This window comes from Dendrobates tinctorius, unplaced genomic scaffold (assembly GCF_039654945.1).
Source record: "Dendrobates tinctorius isolate UK_male_01 unplaced genomic scaffold, ASM3965494v1 ptg000133l, whole genome shotgun sequence".
Lineage (NCBI taxonomy): Eukaryota > Metazoa > Chordata > Amphibia > Anura > Dendrobatidae > Dendrobates > Dendrobates tinctorius.
Genome location: NW_027361801.1, coordinates 13,346,079 through 13,361,242, shown reverse-complemented (window position 1 = coordinate 13,361,242; position 15,164 = coordinate 13,346,079). Strand labels below are relative to the sequence as shown.

Genomic DNA, 15,164 nt, shown 5'->3' with positions numbered 1-15,164 from the left:
CATACACGTGTGATGTAAGGGGCATGGAATGGCAGACAAATCGGCAAAAATTCAATTTTATATATATAAAAAGTATATAACATATAAAATGAATATAAAGTATACTGCTCAAAAAAATAAAGGGAAGACTTAAGCAACAAAATGTTGCAAGGACGCTGGTATCCAAGATAAATAGCGGGTAACTAAGCGCGCGCGTGGCTTAGTTACCAGCTGTGTACCTTGGATACCAGCATGCTCGCGCTGGGAGCTGGTATCCAAGGTAAACAGCTGGTAACTAAGCCACGCGTGCACTTAGTTACCCGCTATTTACCTTGGATACCAGCTCCCAGCGACTGCTTACAGCGCTGGGAGCTTGCTGATCTCCTGTAGCCACACGCAGCGATGCGTGCTGGCCAGCGGGAGATCAACGATCAAAAAATGGCCCAGGACATTCCTGCTCGATCAGCGATACCCGGCGGGGGGGCCGGTCGCTGATGCATGCCACACACAGCGAGATCGCTGGCGAGATCCCTGATGCGTCACAAAATCGGTGATGCATCAGCGATCTTGCTAGCGATCTCGCTTAGTGTGAAGTACCCCTAAGAGTGCCTAGGGTTCCCTTTATTTTTTTGAGCAATGTATATAATAGTGTACACCAGTGCACACAAGGCGTAAATGACAAGTGCATAAGTGACAGTGATTCAATAATTAAATACCATGTGGCAAATCATACTGTCAGTATATCAAATAATTGATATTCTAAATATTATATAAATTAATGGGAAGTATATAAATGAATAACATGATCAGATAATAATAACTAATTCCCATACAAAATGAATAAAGTGTGCATAAGATGAAAGATATATACTTAATACTGATCAACCATAATTAATAAGATAAAGTGCAAGTAGTGCAATGATAAAGGTGGATAGAAAATCTGATACCAACCAGTCTGGCACTCCACTGCGTCCCACACACACCACTCCAACGCGCGTTTCGCTACCGCTTCATCAGACTTTAAATTTACCATTATCATAAATTATAATGTGCCACGAAAAAAACAATCTCAAAATCAATGGGATTTGTTGAAGCGTTCCAGAGTTAACACCATATAAAGTGACATTGGTCAGAATTTTAAAAATTGGCCCCGTCACTAAGGGGTTAATGCCATAAGTGGCATAAATTACAACAGAAATATACTCCAGTCATTCACTGGAGAACATTTTTTTTTGTTTTGGCACCTCTTTGGTGCATCTTACTCCAGTGCACTGTCCGGAAAGCCAGTCTTAATTCATAAAGGCCTATGGTCCCAAGTCATCATTGCCTTTGCTCCTGTTTTTTTTTTGTGTCTAGTTTTATGTATGTTGCACCTGATTTTTGTATGCACCCAATTCATTATTCTATTGGTGCCTTTCTTGAAGTCTTTTACATGTGGTTGGCTGTTAGTTTTTTTCTCCGCTGTATAGGTCAACAATAGCAATTCCAGATGATTTTGCCTGATTCATCAATGGCAACTTATTAATAATAATAATCTTTATTTATATAGCGCCAACATATTCCGCAGCGCTTTACAGTTTAACAGTTTCAAAACACAAGTCATAAGTAACAATGTTAACAATACAATAATTAAAAGCAAAATAAGATGAAATAAGACGACCCTGCTCATGAGAGCTTACAATCTACAATGAGGTGGGGGAGATACAAAGTACATGTGTGTATTTACAATGATGTATTTATAATGAAGGTCCAGCCATCTTGAGGGAGTGAAGGATGAATGGAGATAGTGAATGGGCTACACACGCACACTTGCACATAGAATGACTTTGATTAGTGAACGTGATAAGCCACTCTGAACAAATGTGTTTTGAGGGAGCGCCTAAAACTATGCAAATTGTGGTTAGTCCTATTTTCTTGGGGTAGAGCATTCCAGAGGATAGGAGCAGCACGGGAGAAGTCTTGGAGTCGGGAGTGGGGGGTACGGATTAGTGCAGAGGTTAGTCGAAAGTCGTTTGCAGAGCACAGCGATCGGCTAGGCCAATAGACAGAAATGAGGGAGGAGATGTAGGGGGGTGCCGCACCGTGGAGAGCTTTGTAGGTGAGAACAAGTACTTTGAATTGGATCCTATAATGAATGGGCATCCAGTGTAATGACTGACAAAGAGCGGACACGTCCGAGTACCGATTAGCCAGATGGACGACCCTGGCTGCTGCATTAAGTATGGACTGGAGAGGGGATAGTCGAGTGACGGGGAGGCCAATTAATAGAGCGTTGCAGTAATCCAGGCTGGAGTGGATCAATGCTACAGTGAGGGTTTTTGTTGTTTCCATGGAGAGAAAAGGGCGGATTCTAGAGATGTTCTTTAGGTGTAAGCGGCAAGAGCGGGCAAAAGATTGTATATGGGATGTGAAGGAGAGATTGGTGTCAAACATATCACCCAGACAGCGCGCCTGCTACCGGGGTGTTATTGTGGTGCCACCCACAGAGAGGAAAATGTCAGATTTAGGGAGGTTAGTAGACAGCGGGAGCAGAAGAAGTTCAGTTTTGGAGAGGTTGAGTTTCAAATAGAGAGTGGACATGATATTGGAGACTGCGGACAGACAGTCACTGGCGTTCTGTAGTACTTATTAAAGAAAACGTCACAAAATTTGACGCAAATTCACTCCCTCCCCCTCCTATCTGGTGTGTTTAGGAGTACGCCAAAAGGTTGGCACAATTTTTGTCTTTTAGAGCCAAAATACGAATTTGATGTTAAAAAAAAAACAAAAAACAAAATCAAGACAGGAAATAAACACATTTTTGACTTTGCGCCAAATTCATGAATCACATGTGCAGTTTTGATTCATTTTGAGAAAAAAAGGCAACTAATACACCAAGACAAAATCGGAGAGTGAATGAATCTCAGCCTATATGCCTCACTTTGTTGGACAAAAGTATAGACCTTGGCTGAGCAATGAAGTCATTATCAACGTACTTAAAGATATCTTTTAGCTCCTTTATCTTTTTGGCAGTATACTTGCTGGGCCGACTGTCATCTAGAAAAGCTCTTGCATAGGCTAAAGGTCCCGCGTTTACCTAGAACAAAAAAATATGTTCTTTATCATGTGATTATATTTTGGTAGTCATAACTGCATAGAATAATATATTTTATCATAACAACAATTAGAAGAATACATTGTGCCCACAAAAAAATTGGAAATAGTTGTGGCTGCATCATTTACTAGAGCATTGTGTAAACATATTTCCCTCCTTCCTCCCTATTTGCTCCCAGTTTGTTTGTTTTTTTTTTTTCACAAAATGAAATTTTCCTGCATCATCTTAAAAACAAATTTATTTCAATGTTTTTTCCTCAACCCTTAAGACCATGAGCCCATATTCCCAGCAATGTATCTATATTGCACAGACACATGCTTCATTTCCTCTGAATTTTTACTTTTAGGTCTTAAAAACATCATTTATTTACTCTATTGTATATGATTGTGTAGGGCTTTTTCAATGTTTGTGGTCCAAGCTTTCCATATTAGAGGGCAACCTAAAATATCTGTGAGTTAACTGTTCTTTGTCTCCAAAAACGTTTGTGTTCTAGCTCAACACTCGATTTACAACACTGTACATCTTAAATTCTCCATTTAGCAACAACTATGGCGGCTAAATCTTGTGAACCGGTTAATAGAGGCAATGGTATTGATGGTACTGACAGAGGTGTCAGAGCCGATGGTATTTAAAGGTAATCTGTCACCCCATAGGACGTATATAACCTAGTCTTCTGTGCAGGCGAGTCTCTGCTACTGACTAGCAGTGACTAGCCTGTGCAGAAGAATGGTGAAGACACTGCCCATAGAAGGGTATAAAAGGTACGCCCCAGAGCTTGCAGAACTAATTAACATAAAAGATTAAAAGTTTATTTCTAAGCAACAAGAAAGCAGCTATGAGGTATACATGTAGGAATATTTTAATTCTATCATGTGTATTCCCATAGTAATAGGTTATATACATCCCGGGGGGTACAGATTCCCTTTAATTAATAGTATAAAATCACAAATTTCCAGATTTAATCAATCACCATCACAATTTTTTTAATTTAGGGAGTCTCCATTTCCACCTGAAGAATCCAAAAGTATAAGTTCCTCAACTTTAAATAAAGGCACAGACCACAAGCAAAAAAAGGAGGAAGTCCAGTCACCAGCAAAATGGCGTATTTTGATAGAAGAAAATTAGGTTATATTAAAAAAACCTTTATGCTTTATTGTAATTTCAGCAAACCATCTTGCTTACGTTGTTTCAGACCATGGCTATGACTAAGGACCCTGTGTGGTCTGAAACGGTGTAAGCAAGATGGTTTTATGAAATTATAATAAAGGATAATGTTTTTTTTAATATCACAGCCTAATTTTCCTACGCCATTTTGCTGGTGACTGGACTTCCTCCTTTTATTGTATATGGTTTATTCACCTGGGAGTCGGCTCAGGATCTCCATGTTCGTTCGGATGAATGTTTGGTGAGCTGAAATACCTTTTTTTCTGTTTCTTATAGACCATAAGGTGAAGAATTGTCATTAACATTAATAGCCCGAAAACAGCTAAATGTGTGGCGAGGGCTAGATAAAATCCTAATTGTCACCAAGCAGGCATGAAGTTAAATTTATTTGATATCTCAATAAGGGATACTTGCAAGCTCCCATAGATAATAACTACGAGGGGCGCTCATTAAAGATTTCCCCTGAACCACTTATATTTATCACAGGACGCTGTAACTGCACATGTGTAGTGATATAAGTCTTTATAGGTTACATGCCAATTTCCAACTCAGAATGGATAACGGTCTTGATTTTACAGGTGCTGAAGTGAGGTTTGATAATGGAACCAGTGGAATACAGAGAAGTCATCTGGTAACCCTGTCATGTTTGTAACGAGAGTTAGTAACACACATCCTTCTTCTATTTTTGCATAAAGGCTTTGACTCTGGTGGATTTCAGATGAATATATAAAAACAACGCGGTAAATATGAGCCTCAGAGACACGGAAAAGACGCCGCACATTGTACTGATCTTTCGGCCGGGGTGATGGAATCCCCTTTTTCTCTCTGCCCCTGATGAACCCTCGGTATCTAGGAGGGGGAAACGCGTCGGGCTGGGCCTCATATCTCCTGATGGCTGATAAGTATCAATCTTATAACGCTGATAGACCTATTGTTTGGCTGGGCCTCATATTTTTGGATGGCTGATAAGTATCAATCTTACAACGCTATTGTCTATATGTAGGACTATTATGTCCACTAAGCGTTTTATATATATCATTTATATGCCACTAATTTCCATCTGGTGGTTACAATTTTTTGTGGTTATTTAACCTGAAGTGCTTTGTGCATTATTGTGGGTGCACTTTTTTCTGTATAAACGTCTTTTCTTTTTTCCCCTTTTTTTGGGGGGTATATCTGGTCTATCCCTTTTTGCAGCATAAGTCTTTTTCATTACGAGATAAGTTAACAAAAGCTGCTATATATCAGTATTTTTTACTACAAGATATTATCTAGGGTGGGTTTATATGCCCATGATTCTAGTACGAGATAAGTTAATTATCTTAGAGACGTTATACAGTCTCTCCACCAGGGGTTTTTTCGGGTGTTTATTGTGTGGTTGTGTTTTTCTGTGTATCCTCGCCGTGGACTAGGGTTTTTTAGGGTGTATTAGGGTCACCGACGTTGAGCGGGGGCGCCACTATCGTCTACAATTAGGGTGCCAACCTCCGCGGCCAGGCAGGGACTGCCAGGGCTTATTAGGGCGAGTTTAGTGGCCCGAAGTATTTATTATTCTGTGTCTGGTGTTGTTTATTACCCTAGTCCATATGAACTGGGATTGTCTAGTTTTTATATATTGATTAAAAGTGAAGTTTTAGGGATCTTTTTTTCTGTTGCTACCTTGGTGTCCGCTTTGTCTCTTGATCCCAAAATTTTTTTTTCGGAGGTTTTTCTGGATTTCAGATGAAGGCTTATCCAATCAGTTTTGTAGTCTCCCCTCCACAAGTTCCCAAAAAAATTCTACTGTCATTGATACGCACTGGGATAGTAAGAAACTCAGTATGTTTGTTATGTGTTAAAATATCATTCTTGTCCAACAATCATGAACAATCTCATGTCAACCCTGGAGAAAAGCATTACTCCTAAAAAGTGGAGTAACTTGGAAAATACTATAACTATATTGTGGTTAAACTCAATATGAAGCAATTGTTATTGGTTTATACTTTTCGAGAGATGATACTAGGTGTGAGATCGGAGTAGGGCTGGCCATAAGTTGGGTGTCAAGCTTAGTGGGCTTATGGTTGGGCAATTTACCAGTACTAATGGAGCCAGTCTGACTGCATCATTATATTTATTAAAATTAGATACCAATCAGCTTTGTTATTTGTAAAAGTACATGATATTATCAGGCATGCAAGGCATGATGCCAGCTCAGGTGAGATGGAAAACCTCCCGTGGTACCATAGGGATAAAGTAGGTCTGGAATAGATACAACATCTGTGGGTTCACTGCCATTTCTTAAATTTGATTTTACCTGTAAAACCCTTGTGATTCTATTGTGTACATTTGTACAAACTGATCGCTGAAAGTAGATCAAAAATTACAGAGAAGTTGAAGTTTTGAAGAAATCGTGAACACTTCACTAGAAATATACTGATAACATTGAGGAAGTCTCTTATTTAAGAACATTTTCGTAATACATGTTCTTAAGCTACAAATAAGGGACCTTAATCATCAAAACAGCCTATCAATAAAAAGGTCCTTGCTGCCCATAGCAACCAGAACTTGGCTTTTATTTCTCCAGAGCAGTTTCAGAAATGAACGCTGAGCTGTGATTGGCTGCTATGGGCAACAAAGTCACTCTTATCATTAGGAAATTTTGATGAATACGGCCTGAAGTGTTTGTTAAGCTGGTCATGGCTGTTCTCGTCTCTGATGATATTAAAATAAATGTTTAACTTCATTTTTATTCTATATATTTATTTAAAAGAATGTTTATTTCTAATTTCACCTTTATCTATTTTAATATACATTCAGCCCTGCTGAGACCATTGATACAAGCTGCCTTACAATGACAACTATGTACACATCACTTATCACATCCTTCAGGACCATGGACAGAAACATTGCTTAATGTGAGTCTGAAGCCCCCAAAATTCCATATAAACTAGATTCTATAACAAAAAATCATACTAGCAATGTACCTGTTTGTGGGACAGAGTTTGAGAAAATAACTGTTCATTCGAATGCAAATGAGGGGGTTTTGGTGCATGCTTGGCCAAGAGCTCGGTGAACCTTTACGCCTCCTCATTTTGCATGTTGGGGACTTTCTCTGTTTCCGATTGACAGTGCTAGCTTCCCAAAGAGAGCGTTGCCTGAGTTGCAGAGTGGATCACGCACACTGTCTGCACCTCCGTGGCCTGGCTCAGGCACAGTCACTCAGATCATAAACCACAAAAATAAGTATAAATTGGCATAAATACAAATTTTATTGAATGCAAAGGCATAACAAATAAATCGATAAAAATTACAAAAATAGGTCACTGCTATCCAATGAGGGAGCCATATTGCACATGTGCCCGAATGAACATATACAAATACAAATCAATTTCAATTATAAATCATGGAAAGGCATAAAATATGCTGCACTCAAACCAGTAACAATTATTAGAATATGAGCAGCGCGAATGCATCTGAACTCACAGTGCTTTCCACAGTGGGAATAAACATAGCCTGTCCATGATTACATGTCAATTACTAGCTAGGAGCGCCCAGACTAAAAAGCGCTATAATGTAAAGACAATATAAATGCATACGGACATTCCAGTAAAGGGCACTTACAAGATAGAAGTAAATGGCGCTGGCTTCCCCCTCGCCCCAACGCGCGTTTCGCTTCTTCGTCAGGAGTTTTTGCCTTGATAATTATTTATTGGGTTTGTGTTGGTTATCACAGTCACTCAGATGCAGGGGAAGTACTCAACATTCAAAGCAAGAGGGGCGTAACAGTGTTCAGTGATCTTGGCCATGCCAAGAATGCACCAGTGTCTCTTAATTTGCACTGAATTAAGTTTTTTTTCCTTAGGTGCGGTACTTGCTAACAGATATCGTGCTGATATGATTTTTATAAGGGCTAAGTCCCCTTTATCACTGAATAGCTTGTTTAAAATACATTTTGAGGTGTGACAGACTCCCTTTCAAAGGCTGGTACATCTCAACTCAGATATGTTGTTTGGGAACATGTTTTACCTGCACAGACACACATCCTTGTAGTTTTAGCTGTAACTGGATCATGTCAACATCTGCAGATGAGCAGATCTTCTGCAAATCTGCGGTCTTCTCCTTAATCTCATCAATAGCAACATCAATGGGTTTAAGATCCACTTGGTGCTCATAGATTACAGGTATTCTTTTCTTGACATATGGAAAAGTGTTTGATGCTGAAAATTAAATATTTGTGGTAAGATACAAACCATACATAGCAGAAATGAAATAAAAAACTAAAGGGACATGGGTCCCGATTAATTAAAACTGCCTTTATACACTCCAGTCTTAATGAATGTGCTGGAGTAAGATGTGCCTAATTATGCACCTCAGGTAGAAATGTATTCCACAAAGCTACCTCAGTACATTCCTGGAGTAATTTAAGCCACTAACGTGGCGCAACTTTTTGACTAGCATCCCTGCTCTGCCCATACAGACATACTTGGCCCGAACTAGCGTTAAAATGCCAATATTTTTGTGCTACTTCCGAGTAGTAATTTAGCGACTTATTAAAGAGCTTAACGCCAGAATTCTGATCTAAACTCACTAGTGAATCGTCCCCATGGCGCTCTTAATAGTGCAGTGGTCTCTTCAGTGTAACAAGTGTTCGATGCTACAGTTCAGGATTTCAGGATGACTTACTTGTTAATATGGTTCTCTTCTTACACTGTTCTTCTACACTTCCATGCTTTTTGCCTGACAGTGTGTAAGGAGTTTCGAAAACAAATCGACTGATATTGTGATTCCTCTCAAAATCTGTCCTTCTATCAGTAAGCTCTTGCTCTTCTAAATAGGACTTGACATATGTTATCTGAATATGGGCAAACTTCACATCAAGATCTTTTACATTTACCTATATAAATAGAGACGGTATTATTGACATACTAGAGTAAATTAAGATAGACTGTAAAGATTGGAACATGTAGTATTGACATGATGTACTGTAGTATATATATTTGACCACTAATATGTGAGTCTAGAAAATATACGGTACTCCACAAATCCACTGGAATCAAATATAGTACAAGATAAAAATAATAATAGCATTCCACAGTTATCTTTCAAATAATAAATAGGAAAATCCATCACTCAAAAAGTCTCAAATCTGTTGAGTTGTTGCTATGATTAATTCACACTATGCTTAGCTTTTATTTAATGTTTGGCAGTTTTAGGTTTCACCACTCTAGAGCCCTCTAGACACATTAGTGGTTGTCGGCCCAGTTATGGTTACATATGCTGTGGATATGCAGTAGAGAAGCCCCATCAAATCCATAACTTGGGTATGCAGAATCTCATTATTTTTTTATGGTTTATAGCAACCACAAGACTTCCTGTTTGGTAGCCACTGTCTGATTGTAGTACGTGTAGTTATGTGCACAGACGTGATGACACAAGATTTTATCTGCTATACATTACACTACATGCTACTTGGGGTTTCTGAAAGCTGTACAAGAATTTCATTCAACTTCCATAAGAAAACTTGTAAGACAGCCATAAGAAAACTTGTAAGACAGGGTACATGTGGAAATGTTGTAATTTACCATACATGGTATGTGTCTCCTGTTATTGCCATAGCCCATATCGGTTTGCTATAAAACGTCAAGCATGAAGCCATTCAATATGGCAGCGTTGAATAGATGAAAAGTCTTGTGTAATCTACACTGGGTTCCAATTCCCCTTTTGTCACGTCAGAAGTGATTATGTAACTAGTGTAACAGTGTTACTAGTATTTCAGAGGACCAAACATGGAAATTTAAGTTTTTTTTATACTTCCATTAACTTTCTTTTATTCAAATAATGATGGTGATGTATTTGTGTTTAGATGTGGAGTATAACTTCCAACACTCCTAAACATCTGCGGCCACAGTGTGTTCATGGTTGTTTATATATAAGCAGAACAGTCCTTGGTCGGCTGCCACTAATCATTCTGGTCTGACTACTGAAAATATCAACAGATATATTCTTGTATAACTAATACTGAAAATCTGCAGCAAGTGAAGAGAATTCAGAAATTCCTCGCAGTTCTGTATAAACTGAATTATACCGTATTTTTCAGATTATAAGACACATTTGCCCCACAAATTTTGGGGGAAAATGGGGTGTGTCTTATAAAGTGGATATACCTTACCGGCCGCGGTGGAACAGGGTCCCAGGGTCGCTGCTGGAGGAGGCAAGAGTGAAGCGTTGCTGCAGACCGCAGGCTGGGATGAGGGGGGTGTTCGGATGTGCGCTGCTGCTGGTGTTCGGTGGTGCGGGGGCTCTGCCGACATTTTGTGAACGCTCAGAGCCCCCACACTTACGTGGTTTACTATGCGGTGGACTCCGGGAAAATGGCTGCTGGGGGCAGTGCATGCGCAGATGGAGATTTCGGCACCAAGATCTCGGGAGATGAGATCTCAGCACTCCCGAGATCTTGGTGCCGAGATCTCCATCTGCGCATGAACGTCCCCTGGTAGCCATTTTCCTGGAGTCCACCGCATAGTAAACCATGTAAGTGCGGGGATTCTGGGTTTTGACAAAATGTCGGAAGAGCCCCCGCACTAACGAACACCTGCAGCGGCGCACATCCGAACATCCCCTCATCCCAGCCTGCAGCAGCGCTCCACTCTTGCCTCCTTCAGCAGCAACCCTGGGACCCCGCTTCACCACAGCCACCACCCCCGGTAAGCAATAAATGGCATGGATTATAAGAAGCACCACCAACCAGTGTGTCTTATAATCCGCAAAATACGGTAATCAGATTTAAAGAATTTTCCTCTTTCTCTTAAAGAGGACATGTTTCAGGGTCAAAAGTGGTTAGTTTCTACTCTTATATTATTCCCATTGCTCCCCTGAATTTTCTTTCCTTTTAAATCTCCAATATGGCTCCAGACATATGGTCCCTTATATTTAGTGCTACTTTTTATGGTCTTTATGAATGGGACGCTTTTCACAAGATTCTCTGGGGACATGTCTTTAGGACGCTCTGGATAATTACTTAGAGCTATGCTCCTTTGGTGAACACCTCAAAAATTGGCACTAAATATTAAAAAGGCATGTATCTCTGGAAATGTATGATGGATTTAAAAAAAAAAAAAAATGACATACTAAGAGGAAATAAAGGCTAAGCAAAAACTGACCACTTTTGATCTGGTGACAGATCCTTTTTGACGTTTAATTTTCCAAAGTAGCAGACTTGTATATGAAATTCACGGTTCAGATTTTGTTGCCCTGCTGTGACAATAATACACTTTGGAACCAGTTCAAACATGCTGCTGTGAGAATAAGGCATTACATATTGTAGATGACATGTGAGCTAAGTATTTCTGCCTTGAAGGAACATTCCGGTAAAAATAAATACCTACACATTTCTTTTTATCAGTTTTAGCAAGAGTAATTTGTTTCATATGACAAGGACAAACTTTACCTAGAAACTATTACCTGCACTGGGGAAGGAACTTCTACTAGGAAATACATTCTCTATAAAAATTTGGCTGAATATATCAGTGCTACATAGTTAAACAAATTTAATGTACAGAAATTAATTTTGCTCAAATGTTAAACAGGTTTTCCAAGACAAAATGTTACTTTAGCAAAGGTGGATATTGTTATGAAATAAACACAGCTATACTCTCTTTGTTGACAGGTTCTCCACCGCTGCATTTTTCTTTGTTTACAGGCTGCCATGGTGACATCACGAGTGTACACATCACCACGGCAACCAATCACTGAGTACTACTGACATAGATGGCACAAGTCGCCGTAGTCGGTGCTTGGCTGCAGCGCAGTTGTGATGTGACTGTTGCAGACTGTAAACAAAGAGCAGCTGAGAGCCTGGGGATGGTGAGTACAGATATGTTTGTTATTTTATACCTATACACACTTTTACTCCAATAAAAGTTCATTTTTTTAAGTCCCTTTAATATGTTTATTGAATCAGGGTCTATTATTCATTATTTTAATCGAAGATTTTTTCCTGTTCATTAAGTTGCCCACATTTTGCAAAGAATAAATGCAAAATGTAACTCCAGATTGCACACTGAACATACCTTGTTGGAATCCTGGATCATTTTCACATTATCTGTGCCAAATTTTTCACCATACAGATTTAGTAGCCGTAAGGATATCTCGGAAAGCCCTGTTAGCTTTGGCTCTTTATAAATATATTCCTTGCCATCTTCTTCTTCAAAGAAACCCTGAAGAAATACAGAAGTAATGAGAATGCAGGCCCTTTTATACAGAAATCTCTCCATTGTATTTTCACTGTTTTTGTTCCTCTTCTGGTTTATGCCCGCTGCACATTAGATGGCTGCTGGCCGGTGACCATCTTGGTCGTTAATCCCATACAAAAGAGCGGTCGGGAGACATATCTGGTTGTGGCTTATCTCCGAGATAACAAAAGGATCTGCATTCAAAAATTGCACATGCTGGATCCTTAACTCTTCCAACAATATACGGCCCTTATATTCATATACATTTGACAGTCGGCTGAACCTGTCAATAGCGGTTGGTTCGGCCAACATTAGTCTAATGTGTATGGAGGTCTTAGCAACATTGATACCAGGGAATGGAAGGGTAGATGTTGGGGATCCTGGTATGTGTGCATAGTGTTTCTATCTTGCCTTGCCTTGTTCTCCGCCAGAACTGCAATTCAACTACCTTAATAGGTAATCTGTCAGAATGATACAACCCACAAATTGTTTATATGGTCATGTTGCTCTATGAAAGATAATGTCATCCACACCTTTACATATGCTATCTGCTGCTCCCTGACTGGAAAAAAAAATGTTTTCATTCAAATGAGGCTTACGTTCTTTGGGCGTATCAAAGCACTTACCAAACCTACGCCACACCAACTCTATTTCCCACCTAGCACCACCTTACTCTGCTTGACAGTTCAATGGTTTGACTACATATCCAGTCAGTCAAGCAGTGTAAGTGGTGGGCTGGGCGAATAATAGCACCGAAGCAGAATCGTCAGCTTTAAGAGGCTGGATTATCCTTTTTAAGTTGTCCACCTCCTAATTAAGTTGTGCAAAGTCATCTTTCTATCACAATTTATAAAGTAAAACTGAAAAGTCAGCTGTAGAATACTTTTTCTATAGTAATAATAAACTTTAATCTATAGAAAATGTGCTGATCCTGTAGAGAGAAATCTTTGAATACATAAGGAAAAGCATATCCACGACTCTCAGGAAGGAGAGGAATCTGTGCTAACATGTAAAAAGAAGCAGCTGTGGTGTAAATGCAATGTGCATGCTTCTGTATAAACAGAAACCGCTGCGATACCAGATGAGCGAAAACTCTTTCAAAGAAAAAGCAGGTTATGTGTAAGCACACAGAGAGTACACTATGATACTGAGAAATATACAGCAGCGACTGTGATAAAATACTACAAATCACATTTGTGGTCACAAATATAAAAGCAGCTGCTCTGCTGTCAAAGGAAGAACCCAAAAATGAGCACTTTGCTTGTATACCAGCTCCAGCTCAGTTTTTTGGTTTTGACACAGGAAGAAGCAGTATTGGTAACAGCAGTCTTAATTATCAGTTCCAAGAGGGCGACCACAAGCCTTGTGAATGTAAATAAATTCCTTTAGCATAACATCAAGAACAACTAGACACAAAGAGTTTGCACGGCAATGTTTAAGTTCATATTTCAAGTTAAGGAATCATTTATGCCACTACAAATGGACTGTCTACTTCTGCTAATAGTGCAAGTCAACTACTATCTAAAAAAAAGAAACAACACAATATCCAGCAGCTAAGAGCCCTAGGAATTCCACTCTGCCAGTCCATATTTTAACAACCATCGTGTATTTGTCCACTGTATAACATTATATTGATACGTAATGCTCTGTGTGATACATTGTGCTTTACTACAGTCATGGCCAAAAGTATTGATACCCCTGCAATTCTGTCAGATAATACTCAGTTTCTTCCTGAAAATGATTGCAAACACAAATTCTTTGGTATTATTATCTTCATTTAATTTGTCTTAAATGAAAAAACACAAAAAGAATTGTCCTAAGGCCAAATAGGATATAATTCCACACCAAACATAACAAAGAGGGTGGACAAAAGTATTGGCACTGTTCGAAAAATCATGTGATGCTTCTCTAATTTGTGTAATTAACAGCACCTATAACTTACCTGTGGCACCTAACAGGGGTTGGCAATAACTAAATCATACTTGCAGCCAGTTAACATGGATTAAAGTTGACTCAACCTCTGTCCTGTGTCCTTGTGTGTACCACATTGAGCAGGGAGAAAAGAAAGAAGACCAAAGAACTGTCTGAGGACTTGAGAAACCAAATTGTGAGGAAGCATGAGCAATCTCAAAGCTACAAGTCCATCTCCAAAGACCTGAATGTTCCTGTGTCTACCGTGCGCGGTGTCATCAAGAAGTTTAAAGCCCATGGCACTGTGGCTAACCTCCCTAGATGTGGCCGGAAAAGAAAAATTGACAAGAGATTTCAACGCAAGATTGTGCGGATGTTGGATAAAGAACCTCCACTAACATCCAAACAAGTTCAAGCTGCCCTGCAGTCCGAGGGTACAACGGTGTCAACCCGTACTATCCGTCGGCATCTGAATGAAAAGGGACTGTATGGTAGGAGACCAAGGAAGACTCCACTTCTTACCCCGAGACATAAAAAAGCCAGGCTGGAGTTTGCCAAATCTTACCTGAAAAAGCCTAAAACATTTTGGAAGAATGTTCTCTGGTCAGATGAGACAAAAGTAGAGCTTTTAGGGCAAAAGCATCAACATAGAGTTTACAGGAGAAAAAAGAGGCATTCAAAGAAAAGTACACGGTCCCTACAGTCAAACATGGCAGAGGTTCCCTGATGTTTTGGGGTTGCTTTGCTGCCTCTGGCACTGGACTGCTTGACCGTGTGCATGGCATTATGAAGTCAGAAGACTACCA

General features: G+C 39.5%; 1 protein-coding gene across 4 annotated transcripts in view; it reads right to left on the bottom strand.

Annotated features, from left to right (window-relative positions):
* The window catches only part of DOCK11 (dedicator of cytokinesis 11), a 481,846-nt gene that overhangs the window by 16,290 nt on the left and 450,392 nt on the right, over positions 1–15,164 (bottom strand). For all 4 annotated transcript variants that reach the window (XM_073543480.1, XM_073543481.1, XM_073543483.1 and 1 more), the window contains 4 exons: positions 12,286–12,432; positions 8,900–9,110; positions 8,243–8,433; positions 2,955–3,055 (listed from right to left, as the gene is read on the bottom strand). In XM_073543480.1, the coding sequence (XP_073399581.1) occupies positions 2,955–3,055; positions 8,243–8,433; positions 8,900–9,110; positions 12,286–12,432 (650 nt within the window). The remainder of the gene's footprint in view (positions 1–2,954; positions 3,056–8,242; positions 8,434–8,899; positions 9,111–12,285; positions 12,433–15,164) is intronic.